The 18,476-nt window shown below is 46.0% G+C and overlaps 1 protein-coding gene across 2 annotated transcripts in view; it reads left to right on the top strand.

The window, feature by feature from the left end:
• CLSTN2 (calsyntenin 2) overlaps positions 1-18,476 on the top strand; it is a 745,380-nt gene that overhangs the window by 678,281 nt on the left and 48,623 nt on the right. For both annotated transcript variants that reach the window (XM_042236283.2, XM_060395246.1), the window contains exon 9: positions 16,240-16,402. In XM_042236283.2, coding sequence (XP_042092217.1) covers positions 16,240-16,402 — 163 coding nt within the window. The remainder of the gene's footprint in view (positions 1-16,239; positions 16,403-18,476) is intronic.

The following is an 18,476-nucleotide window of genomic DNA, read 5'->3' as shown; positions in this document are numbered from 1 at the left end:
AAGTTCCCTGAACCCCATACTATGGAGTTTTTATGGAGGCTTTATCATTTAGGCATGATACAAGAGTAACTCTTTCTGCAACCTCTTTCCCCTCTCGCTAGAATAGTGAAGTGAAGTGAAGTCGCTCAGTCGTGTCTGACTCTTTGAGACCCCATGGACTGTAGCCTACCAGGCTCCTCTGTCCATGGGATTTTCCAAGAAATAGTACTGGAGTGGATTGCCATTTCCTTCTCCAGGGGATCTTCCCAACCCAGGGATCGAACCCAAGGCTCCCGCATTGTAGACAGATGCATTACCGTCTGAGCCACCTGGAAGGTAGTCCCTAGAATAGTGGGTAGGACTAAAAGTTCCAAGCTTCCAGTCATGGCTTGGCCTTTCTGGTGACTGATACTCATCCACCAAGAGTAGCCTTGTTTGAACAAATGTCATTTCTACCACACAGGAAGTCCCAAGAGGGTGAGGTGCTTGGTGTCAGATGCTTTTATCATTGAGGAAATCACAAAGGTCTTAGCTCTGTGTCGGGAACTGGGATCAAAGACTAAATGTTAGGACAAAAGATTCTCCTAGCACCCCTATTTACAAGGATTTTTAGGTCAGGAACCAGAGGCAGAGACCAGGATTTTACTATACATACACACACACACACACACACACACACACACACACACACACACACACACACACACACACATATAAAATACTATTATCTTGCTCATAGAAGGGAAGTGAAGTGAAGTCGCTCAGTCGTGTCCGACTCTTTGAGACCCCGTGGACTATAGCCCACCAGGCTCCTCTGTCCATGAGATTCTCCAGGCAAGAATACTGGAGTGGGTTGCTATTTCCTTCTCCAGGGGATCTTCCCGACCCAGGGATCGAACCCGGGTCTCCTGCATTGGAGTCAGACGCTTTAACCTCTGAGCCACCAGGGAAGCCCTTTATTCAGGCATAATAATAAATGCTCTATGAAGTGGTCTTAAGTCTGAGTATCTCCCCCACTTCTGCCAGATCACCAGAGAGAGAAGCTCAGAGTCCTGGCCTGGCAGAGCCAAGGCTCCAGGCTCCCCAGGCAGGACCTCAGCCTCTTCCACACAAGGCAGGGTGCCTAGCACATGGCAGGCTGCATGTGTATTTGCTGGATGAATGAATGAATATAGTGTACAGACCTTTCGATGCGATTCAATTATTTAATTATTGATTCTTTTATGTGCATTTCCAGAACACCTATAACATATCCCAGTTTACCATTCACAGGATTCAAACAGCCTTTCCTCATCCCCAAAACAATGGTGACCTACATGGCCACTTTGCTGTTTCTATCAGGTACACGGTAGGGTAGAATGCTGGGCACAGCCTTGGAGAACTTTCCATTAATAAGTCCCAGCCCTGCATTTTGGGAACATGGCCAGAACACGGCTGTTAGGGGTTGAACTGGATTCCTCCAAAACAGTTGGTAAAGTCCTAACCTCCAATACCCCAGAATGTGACCTTATTTTCAAAGGTTGTTACAAATGGAATTAGCAAGATGAAGTCATACTGGAGTAGGGTGGACCGCAACCCCCCAACCCAATATGACTGGTGTCCTAGGAGCTGACCGTGTGTAGATGGAGGATTGGTAGAATGCGTCTGTGAGCCCAGGAGAGGCCTGTGGCTACCTGGCCCTAGGCGTGGAGCAGACCTTGCCTCAGAACCCCCCAAAGGACCAACCCTGCTGACATCTTGATCTCAGACTTCTAGCCTGCAGAACTGTAAGACCAATAGTTCTTGGTCTTAGGAGACCAGTGGGTGGTCCTTTGGTGTAGCACCCCTGTTGTTGTTTAGTCGCTAGATCATGTCCTACTCTTTTTTGACCCCTGATTGTAGCCCACCAGGATTCTCTGTCCATGGAATTTCTCAGGCAAGAATGCTGGAGCAGGCTGCCATTTCCTCCTCCAGGGGATCTTCCTGACCCTGTGATCAAACCTGTGTCTCTTGCACTGCAGGTGGATTCTTTACCACCATACTACCTCGGGTCCCTAGCAGCCCATGCAAAGGAATACAAAGACTAACACAGAATTGTGCACTTAGGCCTCCTCGGTCTTGTTTGAAGACTATATACAGCCTGGCCCCACACAGTGTAGCTTGGATAGAGGCCAGGGTCAATGAACCACACGTATTTCTCTTAATGTAGTGGCCCATTTGTATTTCCTGACATCTACAGTCAGACCCAAGGTTGAAACCAGCAGGTGCTTTGCACCTGATCAGTGCTTCATCGGTGCCCCAGAGTCCATGCTGAGTGACTGTTCTGGGCATGGAGCTGGTCAGAGCACACCACCTTGTCTCCAAAACAAGAGAAGGTTGATGCTGGCAGGTTCCTGTGTTTCTCTGGGTGTTCCAGTGGAGAAGGAAGAGGAAGTGTGGAGGGGGAAGAGATATTGCTGTATCTTGAAAACTGTTCCCATAGCTTTGTGTGAGACTAAAACCCAAGAGTGAAAATTCCAAGTAGCGAATCTCCCTAACTGACCGGTCTTAAGATCTTGGATGTGCTGATGGACTTAACACTGCAGCTGTTCCCTAAAGATTTCTACACAGTCTCCCAAACTTAATTGGCTGACTTGTAGTTCAGACAGAGCACCCAATTTCTTTGCTGTGGAATTCCTAACAGAGGCAACTTCTTCACAGGCCTTCCCTGGAGGCCCCTGTAAAATGCATATCGGCTCCTCTCTCCAGAAATCACTCTGTGGATGGGGGAGCGGGGAGGAGCAGGTGATCCACGTGTGGCCAGGATGGATCATTTCTGGAGCAGCCATGTGAAGTTTACAGCCAAGGCGCACTGACACTCTGTAATTATAATCAGGCACTTCAGAGGCCACCAGGGCAAAATCAGAGTAGGAAGCCCATGTGGTGGGGTGTCTGTGCTAGAAGTTCAGCTGCTCTGTTTGGAAGGCATGCTTGTCTCAGCCACTCTACTGGAGAGCTGACAGATACATACCAGGTGGGCATGTGACCAAAGATGAAACAGGTTAGCCATGTGGCACCTGATTTGCAGAGCCAATACCTAAGGAAATCCCAGTGAGATTTGAGATACAGGAGGTACTGGCTGACTTGGCATGTGCTATGTCTTTGGAGATGGAAACACTTAAACAATTCCATTCAAGATCAGCTCAATTTTCCAAGGGGGCAGAATTTATTATTTGAATTATTCAGGGGAGTTTTATTAATCTACACCAAGATATTAATAAATGTCAACTAAATTATAATTATGTTTTGCTAAAGATATCTGCTGAGATGCCTCCTCTTTTTTTAACTTGCAAGGAGGAGTCAAACTGTGTGTTTATGGACAGCCAGCCTTAATATTCTAAGTGGCAGGATGAAAAATTAATTTTCTTCAAATGCATACATTACTGAATAGTTAGCTGCATCTGAGCAGCCTGGGGTCCCCCTCAAAGAGCCTATGATTCATTTTTATCTTTGCCGAAGGGTAACATTCAAAGGCACCTGAGGACAGGAAGCAGGAGTTCTGGGCTCCAGCCCTGCCACCTACAAGTTCCTTCACCTTGACTGAGTCCCTGATATTCTCTGGCCCAAAGGCTGGTCAGAGGCTCCAGGGGACCCTCCCACCTACTTTTCTGCAGCTCCTCCAAAACATCTCTTCCTCCCTCTCTTGCTGAAGGCAGGAGGTTGAGGGCTCCAGAGGATGGGGTCTATCCTCCTTGACACAACATAAATCTTCGCCACCCCCCTCTCCTTCTTTGCACATCCCTCCTTATGGTGCTCACCCAATCTCCAGGTCCTTTGTCCTCCAGGCAAAGGGCACTTGGTGCCCAGGACTTGGTCCCCATCATGGCTGAAAGACTGTGTGCCCAGTAACAGAAGACGAGGCCTCAGGGGAGAGCAGACAGGGCTTTGCAGAATATGGTACCTATTCATCCATCCATCCATGCTTTCACTCATGTGATCTGAAGTTACCAAGAACCTACCACATACCTAGAGACAGACATGGTTCTTGCCCTCATGGATCTTGGAGTCAAGGACTGGCTTCACCAATAGGACAGCCACCAGCCACGTGTGACTGTTGAGCCCTTGAAATGCAGCTAGTCTGAACTGAGATGTGCTATTAATGTGACCGACACAAAGACTTCATAAGAAAATCATAATGGAAAGTGTCTGACTAAGTTTTATTATTAATTACATGTTGAAATGATAAATAGATATATCAGATTAAAGTTGACTCACTTTTTTTTCTTTTTATATTTTTAATGGAGCTACTAGAAAATGTGGGATTACATATGTGCTTTAAGTTTTTTTTATGTATTTATTGTAATTGGAGGCTAACTACTTTACAATATTGTATTGTTTAAGTTTTGAGAGGGACTTGAGAGGGTGGAGGTGGGCAGGGATGGTGTGGGCTGATACAGAGTAGCCTGGATAGCCTGAGAGAGTGAGAAGCTGGGCATGTCCTGGACCACCTGCAGGGAAGGCAGAGGAAGTAGTTGAAGGTAATGAGGACCAAGCAAGCACCAAGAGTAGTCCCCTCTATTTTAAGCACTCACTGTGTCTGATCATTTAATTTCATGGCTGCAGTGATTTTAGAGCGCAAAATGATTAAGTCTGTCACTGTTTCCATTGTTTCCCCATTTATTTGCCATGAAGTTATAGGATCGAATGTCATGATCTCAGTTTTCTGAATGTTGAGTTTAAAGGATGCTGCTCCTTGGAAGAAAAGTTATGACCAACCTAGACAGCACATTAAAAAGCAGAGACATTACTTTGCTAACGAAGGTCCATCTAGTCAAAGCTATGATTTTTCCAGTAGTCATGTATGGATGTGAGAGTTGGACTATAAAGAAAGCTGAGTTGTGAAGAATTGATGCTTTTGAACTGTGATGTTCAAAAGACTCTTGAGAGTCCCTTGGACTGCAAGGAGATCCAACCAGTCCATCCTAAAGGAAATCAGTCCTGAATATTCATTGGAAGGACTGATGCTGAAGCTGAAATGCCAATACTTTGGCCACCTGATATGAAGAACTGACTCATTTGAAAGACTCTGATGCTGCGAAAGATTAAAGGTGGGAGGAGAAGGAGATGACAGAGGATGAGATGGTTGGATGGCATCACCGACTCAATGGACATGAGTTTGAGCATGCTCCAAGAGTTGGTGATGGACAGGGAAGCCTGGCATGCATGGGGTCGCAAAGAGTCAGACACAACTGAGTGACTGAACTGAACTGAACTGATGCCAGGTCATATATATGAGGTACTCATGAGGTGGTTACTAATGTTATTATTTCCATTTTATAGATGAAGAAATTGAGGCACAGAGAGGAAATGTGACTTGCCTGTCACCTGTCACATTGTGCCGTGACAGCCAGAAAGTCATCAAATCGGGATTTGAGTGTGGGGGCCAGACTCCAGAGCCTCAGCATTGAACTTGCTACAGCCCCTCTCTGGGGTTGGGCTGAGGAGAGAGCCCCTGGTGGGGAATGGGCACCCCCATAGGTTTGGAGCAGCAAAGAGCCCAGTCTGAGGAGACAGGAAGGCTAATTGGGGGGCAGGGAGTTTGGAGGAGACCCCGTGTGTGCTGGCAGTGGTGGGGCTGAGAGAAAGGCCAGGACTGGCACTTCCATGGCACCTGCTCTGCCAGTCTCTGCCCACCCTGTTATAAGCTGTGCCCTCATCCTTGTGTTCCAGCCACAGGGCCACCACCTGCGCTGTTCCTCTGCCTCCAGCATTCTTACTGACCCCCTCACCTGCCTCCTTCCTTTCACCATCACTTCCAGCCTCCACAACCAGATAAACCTCCCAATTATGGACTCATTTTGCACCTGGTACATCCCCGTCATGGGCTTTCCAGGTGGCGCTAGTGGTAAAGAACCTGCCTGCCAATGTAGGAGACATAAGAGACATGGGTTTGATCCCTGGGTTGGGAAGATCCCCTGGAGGAGGGCATGGAAATCCCATCCAGTATTCTTGCCTGGAGAATCCCTGTAGACAGAGGAGCCTGGTGGGCTATGGTCCATAGGGTCGCAAAGAGTCAGACATGACTTAAGGGATTTAGCGCACATGCGTACACATCCCCTTCTAGTATTTCTTTCAGATATAAAGTTACATTTATTTATGTGTACATTTCACCTTCTGTCTATTCCCTTAGGGAAGAAACTGTGTCTACTTTTGCTCACTTTATGTATCAGTTCAGTTCAGTCACTCAGTCATGTCAGACTCTTTGCCACCCCAGGAATCACAGCACGCCAGGCCTCCCTGTCCATCACCAACTCCCGGAGTTCACTCAGACTCACGTCCATCGAGTCAGTGATGCCATCCAGCCATCTCATCTTCTGTCGTCCCCCTCTCCTCCTGCCCCCAATCCCTCCCAGCATCAGAGTCTTTTCCAATGAGTCAACTCTTCGCATGAGGTGGCCAAAATACTGGAGTTTCAGCTTTCATTCCTTCCAAAGAAACCCCAGGGCTGATCTCCTTCAGAATGGACTGGTTGGATTTCCTTGCAGACCAAGGGACTCTCAAGAGTCTTCTCCAACACCACAGTTCAAAAACATCAATTCTTTGGCGCTCAGCCTTCTTCACAGTCCAAATCTCACATCCATACATGACCACAGGAAAAACCATAGCCTTGACTAGACAGACCTTAGTTGGCAAAGTAATGTCTCTGCTTTTGAATATACTGTCTAGGTTGGTCATAACTTTTCTTCCAAGGAGTAAGCATCTTTTAATTTCATGGCTGCAGTCACCATCTGCAGTGATTTTGGAGCCCCCAAAATAAAAGTCTGACACTGTTTCCACTGTTTCCCCATCTATTTCCCATGAAGTGATGGGACTGGATGCCATGATCTTCGTTTGCTGAATGTTGAGCTTTAAGCCAACTTTGTCACTCTCCTCTTTCACTTTCATCAAGAGGCTTTATAGTTCCTCTTCACTTTCTGCCATAAGGGTGGTGTCATCTGCATATCTGAGGTGATTGATATTTCTCCCGGCAATCTTGATTCCAGCTTGTTTCTTCCAGTCCAGCGTTTCTCATGATGTACTCTGCATAGAAGTTAAATAAGCAGGATGACAATATACAGCCTTGACGTACTCCTTTTCCTATTTGGAACCAGTCTGTTGTTCCATGTCCAGTTCTAACTGTTGCTTCCTGATCTGCATACAGATTTCTCACTTTATATATGCAACACCTAGAATAATTTCTGACCCACTATTGCTATCAGTAATACCCACTGCATACATAATCAGATCTTCCTACAACAGGGATGTTCTATCCACTGTACAGATGAAGAAACTGGCACTTAAAGAAACTTGCCCCAATTGTAACATGTATACTATCATGTAAGAATCGAATCACCAGTCTACGTCTGACGCAGGATACAGCATGCTTGGGGCTGGTGCACAGTGATGACCCAGAGAGATGTTATGGGGAGGGAGGTGGGAGGGGGGTTCATGTTTGGGAACACATATACACCCGTGGTGGATTCATGTCAATGTATGGCAAAACCAATACAGTATTGTAAAGTAAAATAAAGTAAAAATAAAAATTTTAAAAAATAAAAGAAAGAAACTTGCCCCAGGTTCCAGATCAGAAAGGCAATTTCCCCCAACTACAAACCCATTACCTGTCAGTGAGACTGCAAGGAGGCAACCATGCCTCTGGGTGGGATGGGGTGGCGGAAGGCTGCTAAGATGGTCCTGGGTCCTTTCTAGGCCAGGGTCTTTCTGTTACTAGGACTCACTCATATCTGGTGAGCTTCACCCTCCTTCCTTGACCCCATGAGTCTCCAACCTTCCAGAACTCTCCATGTCTGCTGAACTTTTGCAACCCTTCCTCTTAGGCTGCCAGCCTAGTGAGGTCACCAGGATTCCAAGTGTTTGACACAGATATGGCCTCATCCCCATGATCATGATCATGCTCCAGCTTCCTAATCTGGACTCTCATCACCTTTTTCTAGAGGAACAAATTCCACCGTTTGCTGCCTTATACTGTAATCATTCATTCATTCAGTAATTGTAAGTGGCCATTGTTTCCTTTAGACCATACCTTGAGAAACTCACAGTCTTTTATGGGAAGGAGTCTTGCTCATTCGGTGGAACCCTAACTGCCTCAACCCCATCCTAAAGTGATGGGGTTCACTCACTTTCAAGACAGTCCCTTTCTGGAACCAAGTGATCTGTCTTCGTGCAGTCAATTGTGTTCAGGGAAAGAATCCTAGAGGAAGAATAGTCTCTTTCCTAATTGTCAAGTTGAAGACATGTGCTTCCTGGCCTGTTAAAATATTAAACTTACTCTGTACACAGTTACTTACAACCTGCAACAGGCAGACCATGCCTCCAAGGCTCCAATCTGAGCCCCAAGGCCCTGACAGATGTTAGCTGTTGGGGAAATTCAGGATGAGAATACCTGCAGATGAATTCCATGGCATGTCCTGGAAACAAAAAGCAGGGAGGAGGGGGAAAGCCGGGCTTCAGAGGCTTTATGTTTCGGGGGTGTGAGGGAGTACTCAAATGTGTGATCAGAGGCAGGAAAGCTTCCAGGTGGGGCAGGAGGGATGGCCGAAGGGGAGGGTATTCAGAGACAGGAGCATCTGGTGGACAGTGGGAAGGCGCTGGCGGAAAACTTCCTGGTTTGTTTGCTGTCACATTCCCAGTTCCAGGGAAGTGCCTGGGACATACTGGGCACGCGATCAGTCTGTGTTGAATGAACTGAATGAATCTCACAGGCTGTGTCTTCTGAGATTTTTTGTTCCAGGCGATATTCATAGGCACCCCAAGGGCTTCCCAGGTGGTGCAGTGGTAAAGAACCTGCCTGCCAATGCCAGAGATACAAGAGTTATGGTTTCAATCCCTGGATCAGGAAGATCCCCTGAAGTAGGAAATGGCAACCCACTCCAATAATTTTGCCTGGGAAATCCCATGGACAGAGGAGCCTGGGGGGCTACAGTCCACGGGGTCGCAAGGAGTTGGACACAACTGAGCACGCAGCACACACAGGAAAATAAAATAAAGGACTTCAGAAAATTTGGCAAACTGACTGTTTTATTCCCCACAGTAGCACAGCAAGTTCTCTGCAGCAGTGGTTCTCAGACTTATCCTCTCCGAACCACCTGGAGGGCCTGGCCACAGACTGCCAGGCCCACTCCTCCTCAGTGGTCGAGGGTAGGCCTTGAGAATTTGCATGTCTAGAGCTTCAAGTTCTTAAATGTCTCAGCTCAGGCTGCTATAATAAAATACCACAGATTGCCAGGTTAGACAACAGATGTTTCTTGTTGTTGCTGTTGTTGTTGTTGAGTCACTAAGTTATGTCTGCCTCTTTGCAACCCCATGGAATGCAGCATGCCAGGCTTCCCTGTCCTTCAGTATCTCCTGGAGTTTGCTCAAACTCATATCTATTGAGTCGGTGATGCCATCCAACCATTTCATCCTCTGTTGTCCCCTTTTCCTCCTGCCTTCAATCTTTCCCAGCATCAGAAACTTTTCCAATGAGTCAGCTCTTCACATCAGGTGGCCAAAGTATTGGAGCTTCAGCAGCTTCAGCATCAGTCCTTCCAATGAATATTCAGGGTTGATTCACTCCCACTTTACTGAGAGGATGATTTCTGCCCTAACCTCTGACTCTCACTTCAACTCAGCCAACCCTACCTCTGTGGGGCTTTGCAGAATTTTCCAATCAGCCCCAGGCTGGGCAAGAGAAGCTTTGTCCTGGTTGAGGGACTAATTGAAGTGCACCTTTTCATTGCATGGAAATGAGGCCCATCAGTAAGACCTGGAAGTTAAAGGATCTCCCCAGGGTGTCTTGCTGGGGTGACACCAGCTGATCCAGCAAGCTGATCACACAGGCAAAAATCATATCATGGTGCCAGGACACCAGTCTTATCATTGCTGCATAATAAAGGTGTTCCTCTCTCCCCATGGATAAATTTAAATCCTGGGTGCTAGCAATTCTTGATTTATACTCTCTGAGCACAAATTATAAAGACAGCCTTTTGGGATGGTTTTGAGGATTTGCCCAAATGTTCATCAACCAAATTGCAAATGGGAGTAGTTGCTTTGACACAGGCCACCTTTTATGTTTCCTGCTCCCCTGGGCTCCACTGCCCTGAGTCAGCAATTGCTTTTTGACGGAAGACCCAGCAGGTGCTTTGTGAGCTGTCATAAACACCTGCTGCTGAAAAACCACGGAACTTTTCCCTGTCAATTCAGAAGCGCAGGCGACCTCCTGGGCAGATCTTAAATCAATTTGCAAATAAGAGTGGCATCTGTGCCTTGGCTTAAGGTTGATCTTCAGTTCAGTTCAGTTCAGTCACTCAGTCGTGTCCGACTCCTTGCGACCCCATGAATCGCAGCATGCCAGGCCTCCCTGTCCATCACCAGCTCCTGGAGTTCACTCAGACTCACGTCCATCGAGTCAGTGATGCCATCTTAGCACTAACCAAAATCTCATCTTTCTAATGTTCTGAAACAGTGGACTGGGGCCAGGTGGCCTTGCAAGTCCTCAGTGAGAATGCAGTTGGTTTCAATCCTCTTGGTTCATTAGTGTTCCATTTCAGCAACCAAAGTTCAATTTTGACCTACCCTTCAAATATGTCCTGTCGGGCAGGAGCTTGTGAAGCTTATGTATTCACTCTCATCTGAATCTAACACATGAGAAGGCTGCTGCAGTGAAAAGTGGCTTTCTAGAACACAAGGCACTTACTTAAATAAAGTAACACACTCCTTAGCATGGTGCACAAACTTCTCAGGATCCCAACCCCACTGCTTTCCGCCAGCCTCACCTCCAGCCACACATATCTGACAACACTGGTTGGAAAGTATCTTTCTATATGCACAGAATCCATCTCTCTTGATTGCTTTATCAAATGTTGCATTTCACTGTAATCTTTCTTCCAATTCACTAACCCTGTTGTCGGCTTTCTTGATTTATTTCAACCACTATATCTTTTATTTCTGAAATTTCTCTCTGGTTCTTTTTCAAACCTGCCTTCCCCTATCTCCTTTCCAGTTGCTCTATTTTCTCTGGTTCCTGGAATGTTTCATCATCTGTTTTGTCTGCTTTTTCTCATGCATGCAAAGGATTGTTCTCTCTATGTTTTATCAGTTTTTACTCTCAGTTCATCTCCAGCGGGAATTGTCCTGCTCATGCCCTGGGTTCGGAGCACATATCTCTCCAGAGGTTTTGAATATGTCTTTCCTAAAGGCCTAAAGACTTCAAAGATGCATTTTTAAAGTAGAGTCTAAGTTCTGGGTTTCCACGTCAAGTGGGCTGTTTACACTTGAAGCTAATGTGCATGCTCAGGAATGGCTTGGAGGGGTAACATCTCAGAAGAGATGCTTACCAGAGTGATTGGCTGGCTTCCCCCCACATCCCTAGGTAGATGTTGGCAGTTGAACCAAGACCCAGACTTCAGACAGTCCCAGACTTTATGCAGACGTGCCAACTCGAGTTTTCTTTGCACAGAAGACCTGAGTCATTCCTGATTCCTGTGGGCTTTGAAACCGCAGCTTATAGGCTGAGCCTTTCTCTCTTATTTTTGTTTTATATTGTTGATATTGTTGTTATAGTTCATGCAGCATCTCAGTGTATTTGGAAAAGGGAAGGAGTTTCCATATTTGTTCAGGTTGAAAATATGCTCTAAGTATTTTGAGTGCTTTGTTTTAGCTCAGTTCACACAACAACCCCATGATATACATACCATTATTATCCTTACTCTACAGGTGGAGGAATTAAGGATTAGGAAGCTTTAAGTACTTTCCTGAAGTCCAGAACATGGTTCCCCAGAAATTCCTAAAACCAGTGTGATACCCACCCTGTGACCCCTACGCTCACCCTACGTGGACTCCCCGCCCCATCCTTGGTTGCCCTGCCCACTGCACTCTGTGGCTGCCTTCAGCCCCAGGGCAGCCCCTCACTCTGTCCCACCCACACTCATACCAAAGCTTTCTCACGCTTCTCCTGCTACATTTGGTCCTCTCTCCCTGCTAAAATGCCTTCCATCTTACTGTAATGTCAAACACACTTTCTCAACCTTTCCCCTCTCTAGTACATACTGTAAATTCTAAGGAGAAACGGGGGTGAAGTGGTGAGAGCAAATGAGAGAAGCATCTTTGGCATTTGGCAGTAACTTAGCTGGAGGGAGGGACAGAGGGAGGAAGTCAAAAGCAGAGCCCAGTGTACTGGCTTGGATGACAGGTTGGATGAGGGAGCATTCGCTGAGGCAGGGGACACGGGACAAGGAGCAGGCGAGGCTGAGGCACAGCGCTATAGGGCTCAGTTTGGGGCATGGTGAGTTTGAAATGCCTGTGGGACATCTAGCTGACCACTTGGGCAATCTGACATGTGAGTCCATCACTCAAGAGAAAAGTGTCTGGGACTTCCCTGGTGGTCCAGAGGTCGAGAATCCACCTGCAAAGGCAGGGGACATAGATTCGATCCCTGGTCTGGGAGTATCTCACTTGCCAAGGGGGCAGGTAGGCCCATGCACCACAGCTACTGAGCCTGCATGCACCAGAGCCCATGCTTCACAACAAGAGAAGCCTGCACACTACAGCTAAAGAGTGGCCTCCGTTAGCTGCAACTAGAGAAAGCCCACATGCAGCAGTGAAAATACAGGACAATCAAAAAAAAAATTAAAAGTAAAAACTTAAAGAACGATTTTTTTAAAAAATAAGAGATAAGTATCTGCTCAAGACCCTGATTTGGCAGTGAGCATGCCGAAGATGCAGGTTCGATCTTTGGGTTGAGAAGATCCCCTGGAGAAGGAAATGGCATTTCACTCCAGTATTCGTGCCTGGGAAATCGCCTGGCAGAGGAGCCTGGCAGGCTACAGTCCATGGGGTCACAAAGAGTCGGGCATGACTTAGCAAATAAACAACAACAACAAGGGAGGATTAAATGGTACAAGGAAGAGGAAAAGCTGCTTTGACATTGAGAAGCATGTTCCAAGATTGATTGTTGCTATGACTACCATCTTCCTCCGGTCCTCAAAGATTGGTACCTCCTACTGCCTGTAGGAAAAAAAAAAAAAAAAAAAGCTGTCCAAGTCCTAGGACCTCAGTTCCAAGCTATCCTTGTAGCCTCATCTCCCACTCTCACCTTTCCCAAACCGATGTGACTGTGTCTGTGCTCCTTCCCTCCTCACAGGGCAATCAGACACCTACCCGCCTCCACCATGTCACCCTGGTGCCTCACACAATCTGTGGGCATGAGTCACAACTGTTGCAAGCCTTTTGTCAATTCTATGTCTGAACTGGAAGCTCCATGAGGGCAGGTGCTTTCTTTCCTTCACAAAGCAGGATATGCATTTAGTAAATGTCCACAGGACGGAATGAATGAGTGAATCTCCATTCGTCCCAAGCCTAGTATCTTTTTTTTTTTTTTTTTGGCAATAGGATTGATGAATTAAGGATTAAAAGATTGTTGCTCCATTTGCCTGGAATGTTTTCCTTACCATCTATTCTTAACGGAGTCTTAGCAGTTCTAGTCACCCTACATGCCACCTTCTCCCAGCCAGAAGTCTGGATCTCACGGTGCATTGTGTCTTGTCTGTAAGACTAAACTCAATTCCCATTTCATTCAAGTCTCTTGTGTATTTGATACCTAATCACCACCACCACCCCTGCCCCAAATTGAAAATCTGAAGGCAAAGCACATACCTGTTAAGTTCTGCGTTCCACACAGCCTCTAGTACACTCCCTCACACATTGGTTTGTAGGTAAATGCATCACACATTGAATAACTATGTTCAAAAATACCTGATTTCCTAAGAAAGCAAACTCAAGAACTTCCCGTGTGGGCTTTTCTAGGCCATTTAGACCAACTCTTGGCAGCCTAACTTGCTCCCCTCTCATGAGAGGCTTCTCCAGTCCCCAGCTCACCCTGGAGTACCACCCTGCTCCCAGCCCAGACCTCCTTGGCATTGTTCCTGCTACCCACCCTGTAAGTGATGTGAAAGAAAGCAAGCCAGAGGACCCAGCCTCCACCCAGCTTCGGCAGACATGGAGCACTGTAGAGTCAACCAACACGTGGATTCAATGTGGCCATCAGGCCCGAGAGCATGGCCACTGAAAGTGGGGTGGTGGTGACCTGGGCAAGGAGCCCCCTTGTACTGCCCAACCGACTTTTGTGTTCTGTCTACATTTCAAAGGGTATGAGGTGTAGAGAGGGTTACTGCACTTCCACCTGCCCTCTTCCCACCCAGGACTAGTCAGAGGTTTCCTGATGCCTCAGAGAATATCCTGGGGGTGGGGGTATTCTGACTAGCCATCCTTGACTTGCATCCTGGACTGCAAGTCCAGGGTACGTTGGGCCTCCTTGGATTGGAAGCTTCCTCATTTGGAACTCTCCTTAGCTCCTCATTCTGCTGTTGCCCCCAGGCCCTGTCTCCAGGTCTTCCTTTGTACCACACCTATACCCCTAGTCAGCCTCACCTGGGTCCCAGACCTACCCCCAGACTCCTGCACCCAGTGCAGTGTCTGATCACAAGCATCAAGTAGGAGGGGAGTATAAACTGGGTTAGGACCTCTAGTGGGATATACGCGGTACTGAACTGTATACTCATGAAGTGTAACAGGATTTTGGAAATGTGTGCCTGGACCCCTCCTGCTTACCTTCCAAGGGTCCCTGAAATATTCATCAGCCTTTATCAGGTTAATGGACTTCAAAAGGAGTAATTTTCTGAGACATGAGACAAGACAGTATAAAAAGAACATTAAGGGGAAAAAAATCTTACTCTAAAATGAAAGGGAAAAGATCATTTAGCATCCCTGTTGGTGTTATCTATTCATGAGAAACAGCACATTTAATCCAGAGTAGGGTGTAGGGAGGACTTCGATGCCCTCCCTTGGGGTCACCTTCCTGCAGAACTCATCTGTCTCTGCTCCCACAGATAACAGGGGCGATGAAGACAAGAGGATGCAGAAAGATCTGAGGGTGAGGGAGTCGGGGAGAGACAGAGTCTAATGTGACGTCTAAGGCACTTGCTTGGATTGGAGGGAGGGGGTGCCATCCCCCAGCCTTGCCACCTTTTGTTCTTCCTAGCTCCTTTCCAAGACACGCCATGTTGGCTTCTAATTTGGATCATACTGCAAAGAGATCAAACCAGTCAATCCTAAAGGAAATCAACCCTGAATATTCACTGGAAGGACTGCTGCTGAAGCTGAAGCTCCAATACTTTGGTCACCTGATGCAAAGAGCTGGCTCATTGGAAAAGTCCCTGATGCTGGGAAAGATTGAGGGCAGAATGAGAAAAGGGCAACAGAGGATGAGATGGTTAGATAGCATCACCGACTCAATGGACATGAACTTGAGCAAACTCCGGGAGATAGTGAAGGACAGAGGAGTCTGCCATGGAGTCACAGAGTCAGACATGACTTAGAGACTGAACAACAAACGGGATTTGAGTACCTTGAGGTCAGGAATAGTGACTTTATCCTGGCTCCAAATGTCTCTACCCACCCATTAAGGTTAGGTTTTGGTTCCCAGGTCTAAGACCAGAAGTCTTAGGTACTGAAATTATGAGCGGACATGAATGTGGGTGTGGTCTGTACCAAGTTCAGCCAGGAGGACTCATCTGTCATCCCTCTTTGGCTTCCCAGGGACTCTAAGGAAAGATGAAACTGTATCTTCTTGGGAAGACTATCTGTCTCAGAATTTATTTTGCTTCAGTTGAAGGGAGCGTGCCCAAGGGAGCTCCTTGGGCAAGCATTAATATAGACAAAGGAATTGAAGGTTTTCTGTTCTTATGAAACTCCTTCTTCCTTTGTCTGTTGCCTTGTCCTTGCTCATAACTCCTAATTTCTTCCTCTTCTATTTTGTCCTTTCTCTTTCCCTTCCTCTGCCCCTTCTCTATCTTCATCTTCATTTCTACGTCGTCTAGCATCTTTCTTTTTATAGCACCATCCATCCCCAAGCTTCGAAAAACATTTTTGATTTAACTTTTCTCTGTTGCTCATAGAGAGCAAGTTTAAATTGACACCCCCACCTGTCCACCAAGAACTTGCCAACCAAGATAATCTGTCCATAGTCAGATATTTGCTCAATGATTAGTTTCCCAGATGTTCCTCTATCCCATGGTTTGCTCCATCATATTTGATGTGCGTTTCTCTAACCTCAGTGCATATCAGCCATTATGTTCACTGAGTTCTTTGCAATAAACATTGTTAACCTAAAGGTCTCTTCTCCCTCTCTCATAATTAGAATAAATGTCTGTTGGATGTTTCATTGCGTATTCAATTTTAAGTGTTGCTTCTCTTTCTTTTCACTAGATTTGTGACAAAGAATGGCATTACTATGTCATCAATGTGGAGTTTCCTGTGGTCACCTTATACATGGATGGAGCAACGTATGAACCATACCTGGTGACTAACGATTGGCCCATTCATCCATCTCACATTGCCATGCAACTGACAGTCGGCGCTTGTTGGCAAGGTAACCCTTAAGTCCAGCCCTTCTCCCTGGCCCATCTGTGTATAGTCCATCAAAGGCACAGGCAGAGAAAAGGGCAAAGCAAGTGGTATGAGCTTCAGCCAGGAAAATTTACTATCCCCTACTAATAAAACAGGACTTAAAAAGATAAGGATGAATCCAAGCACTAACCTTGTGTAATAATAAAGCACTTGGCTTGAGACCAGATTTTGACTTTAGATCAACATGAGCAATTTCAGGATTGCCTCTGAGTTGCTAATGCATTTTATTGTTCTGGAACTTTATCTGGTTTCAAGCTGGGGCTGTGTAGAGAAAAGCCTGCAAGTGGAATCTGGTATAAAAAATTGCCAGTTGGCTCTGTTGCTCTCTACACTGGTCAGGAGCCAAGGATCTCTCTTTATCCCCACTCAAATTGTGTAAGACCCCGACCCTCTGTTCTGGGAACTCACTTCCTCTGCTGCTGCCTCTCCTCCAGTCCCCAAACCTAGACTCATCACCTCTTTGGAATTAGGAGAGCCAGCTCTCTGAGCATGCATCTAGCCTTTCTGCTCCCCACTCAGATCTGTGGGGATCTTTATCTTTGCTCCCTTTAACAGCTGGGGTTCTTTGAAGTATCAGTGAGAGACCAGAGGAGAAGGAAAATGCTCCTCAAATAAGCAGATCAGTACTTTGAGATGACTCCTCAAACTCCGGATGATGCCTTCTTTGAGGGTTACTAAGATATGAGACCTTGACCATTTACTGTGGTCGGGTGGGGGGGGGGGGGGGGGGGAGGGAAGTGAGTTGTGGTACAAGATTATGACTTGGGAGGACTGGCTCCCTCTAGGGGAGACATAAACCCCTCTGGGTTGGGACAAAGAGTAAGTTCTGGGCAGCTCCATGCAAGAGAAGATGGCAAGAAGGGAACATGGTGCAGCCTTGGGAGCACTAGGGACAAAACCCAGGAAGGAGACAAAGCAGGAATGAGGCAACGGAAGACAATGCATTTCTTTTAATTGAAGTATAGTTGCTTTACATTGTTGTATTAGTTTCAGGCATACAGCAAAGTGATTCAGCTATATATATGTATATATATATATATATATATATATATATGTATATATATATCTTCTTTTTCAAATTCTTTTCCCTTATAGGTTATTGCAAAATCTTGAGTAGACTTCCCTGTGCTGAATAGTAGGTCCTTGATTATCTATTGTGTTTATAGTAGCATGTATATGTTAATCCATATTCCTAATTTATCCATTCCCCTCTTTCCTTTTTTGGTAACCACGGTTGTTTTCTGTCTGTAAGTCTGTATCTGGGGGGCGGGGGGGGGTTCCAGTTTTTTAATATATTTGTTATTTAACAAAAAGAATTTATTTAGCATTAATTTTTTAAATTTTTAATTGGAGGATAATTGCTTTACAATGTTGTGTTGGTTTCTGCAGCGCAACAATATGAATGAGCTATATGTATATGTATATCCCCTCCCTCTTGAGCCTCCCTCCCACCCGACCCCCAGCCCAGCCCTCTAGGTCATCACGGAGCATCAGGCTGGGCTCCCTGTGTTATGAAGCAGCTTCCCACTAGTTATCTGTTTTACACATGGTAGTATATATGTATATATATATGTCAATGCTACTTTCTCATGTCTTTGTTTTGTATATAAGTTCATTTGTATCTCTTTGTTTTTTTAGATTCAACATATAAGCATTATCAGTGATATTTGTCTGGTTTACTTCACCTTGTACGATAATGTTTACATCCATCCATGTTGCTACATATGGCATTATTTCATTCTTTTTTTATGGCTGAGTAAGAGTGTATTTTTGAGTAGAAGTCACCTACTTGAAGTCTTATATACATCACATGACAGTAAAAATCTTCTCAAATGTTTCATAGAATGTGATAAGAGCTCCCCCAGTATTGCAGAATTCCCCAGGATATCAGGAGAGGAAGACTGTGTCATCTGGCACGAGCCCATGAAACTAGTCAATTTAGCAAGGCTATACTATTCAGAGGTTGCCCAAGAATCATACTCAGAGGTTGCCCAGGAATCATTAGTGTTAGAACAACAGCCCTCTCATGTGGCTGC

This window comes from Ovis aries, chromosome 1 (assembly GCF_016772045.2).
Source record: "Ovis aries strain OAR_USU_Benz2616 breed Rambouillet chromosome 1, ARS-UI_Ramb_v3.0, whole genome shotgun sequence".
In the NCBI taxonomy this organism is placed as follows: Eukaryota; Metazoa; Chordata; class Mammalia; order Artiodactyla; family Bovidae; genus Ovis; species Ovis aries.
The sequence above is the reverse complement of the archived record's forward strand: the minus strand, read 5'-3'. Positions and strand labels throughout refer to the sequence as shown.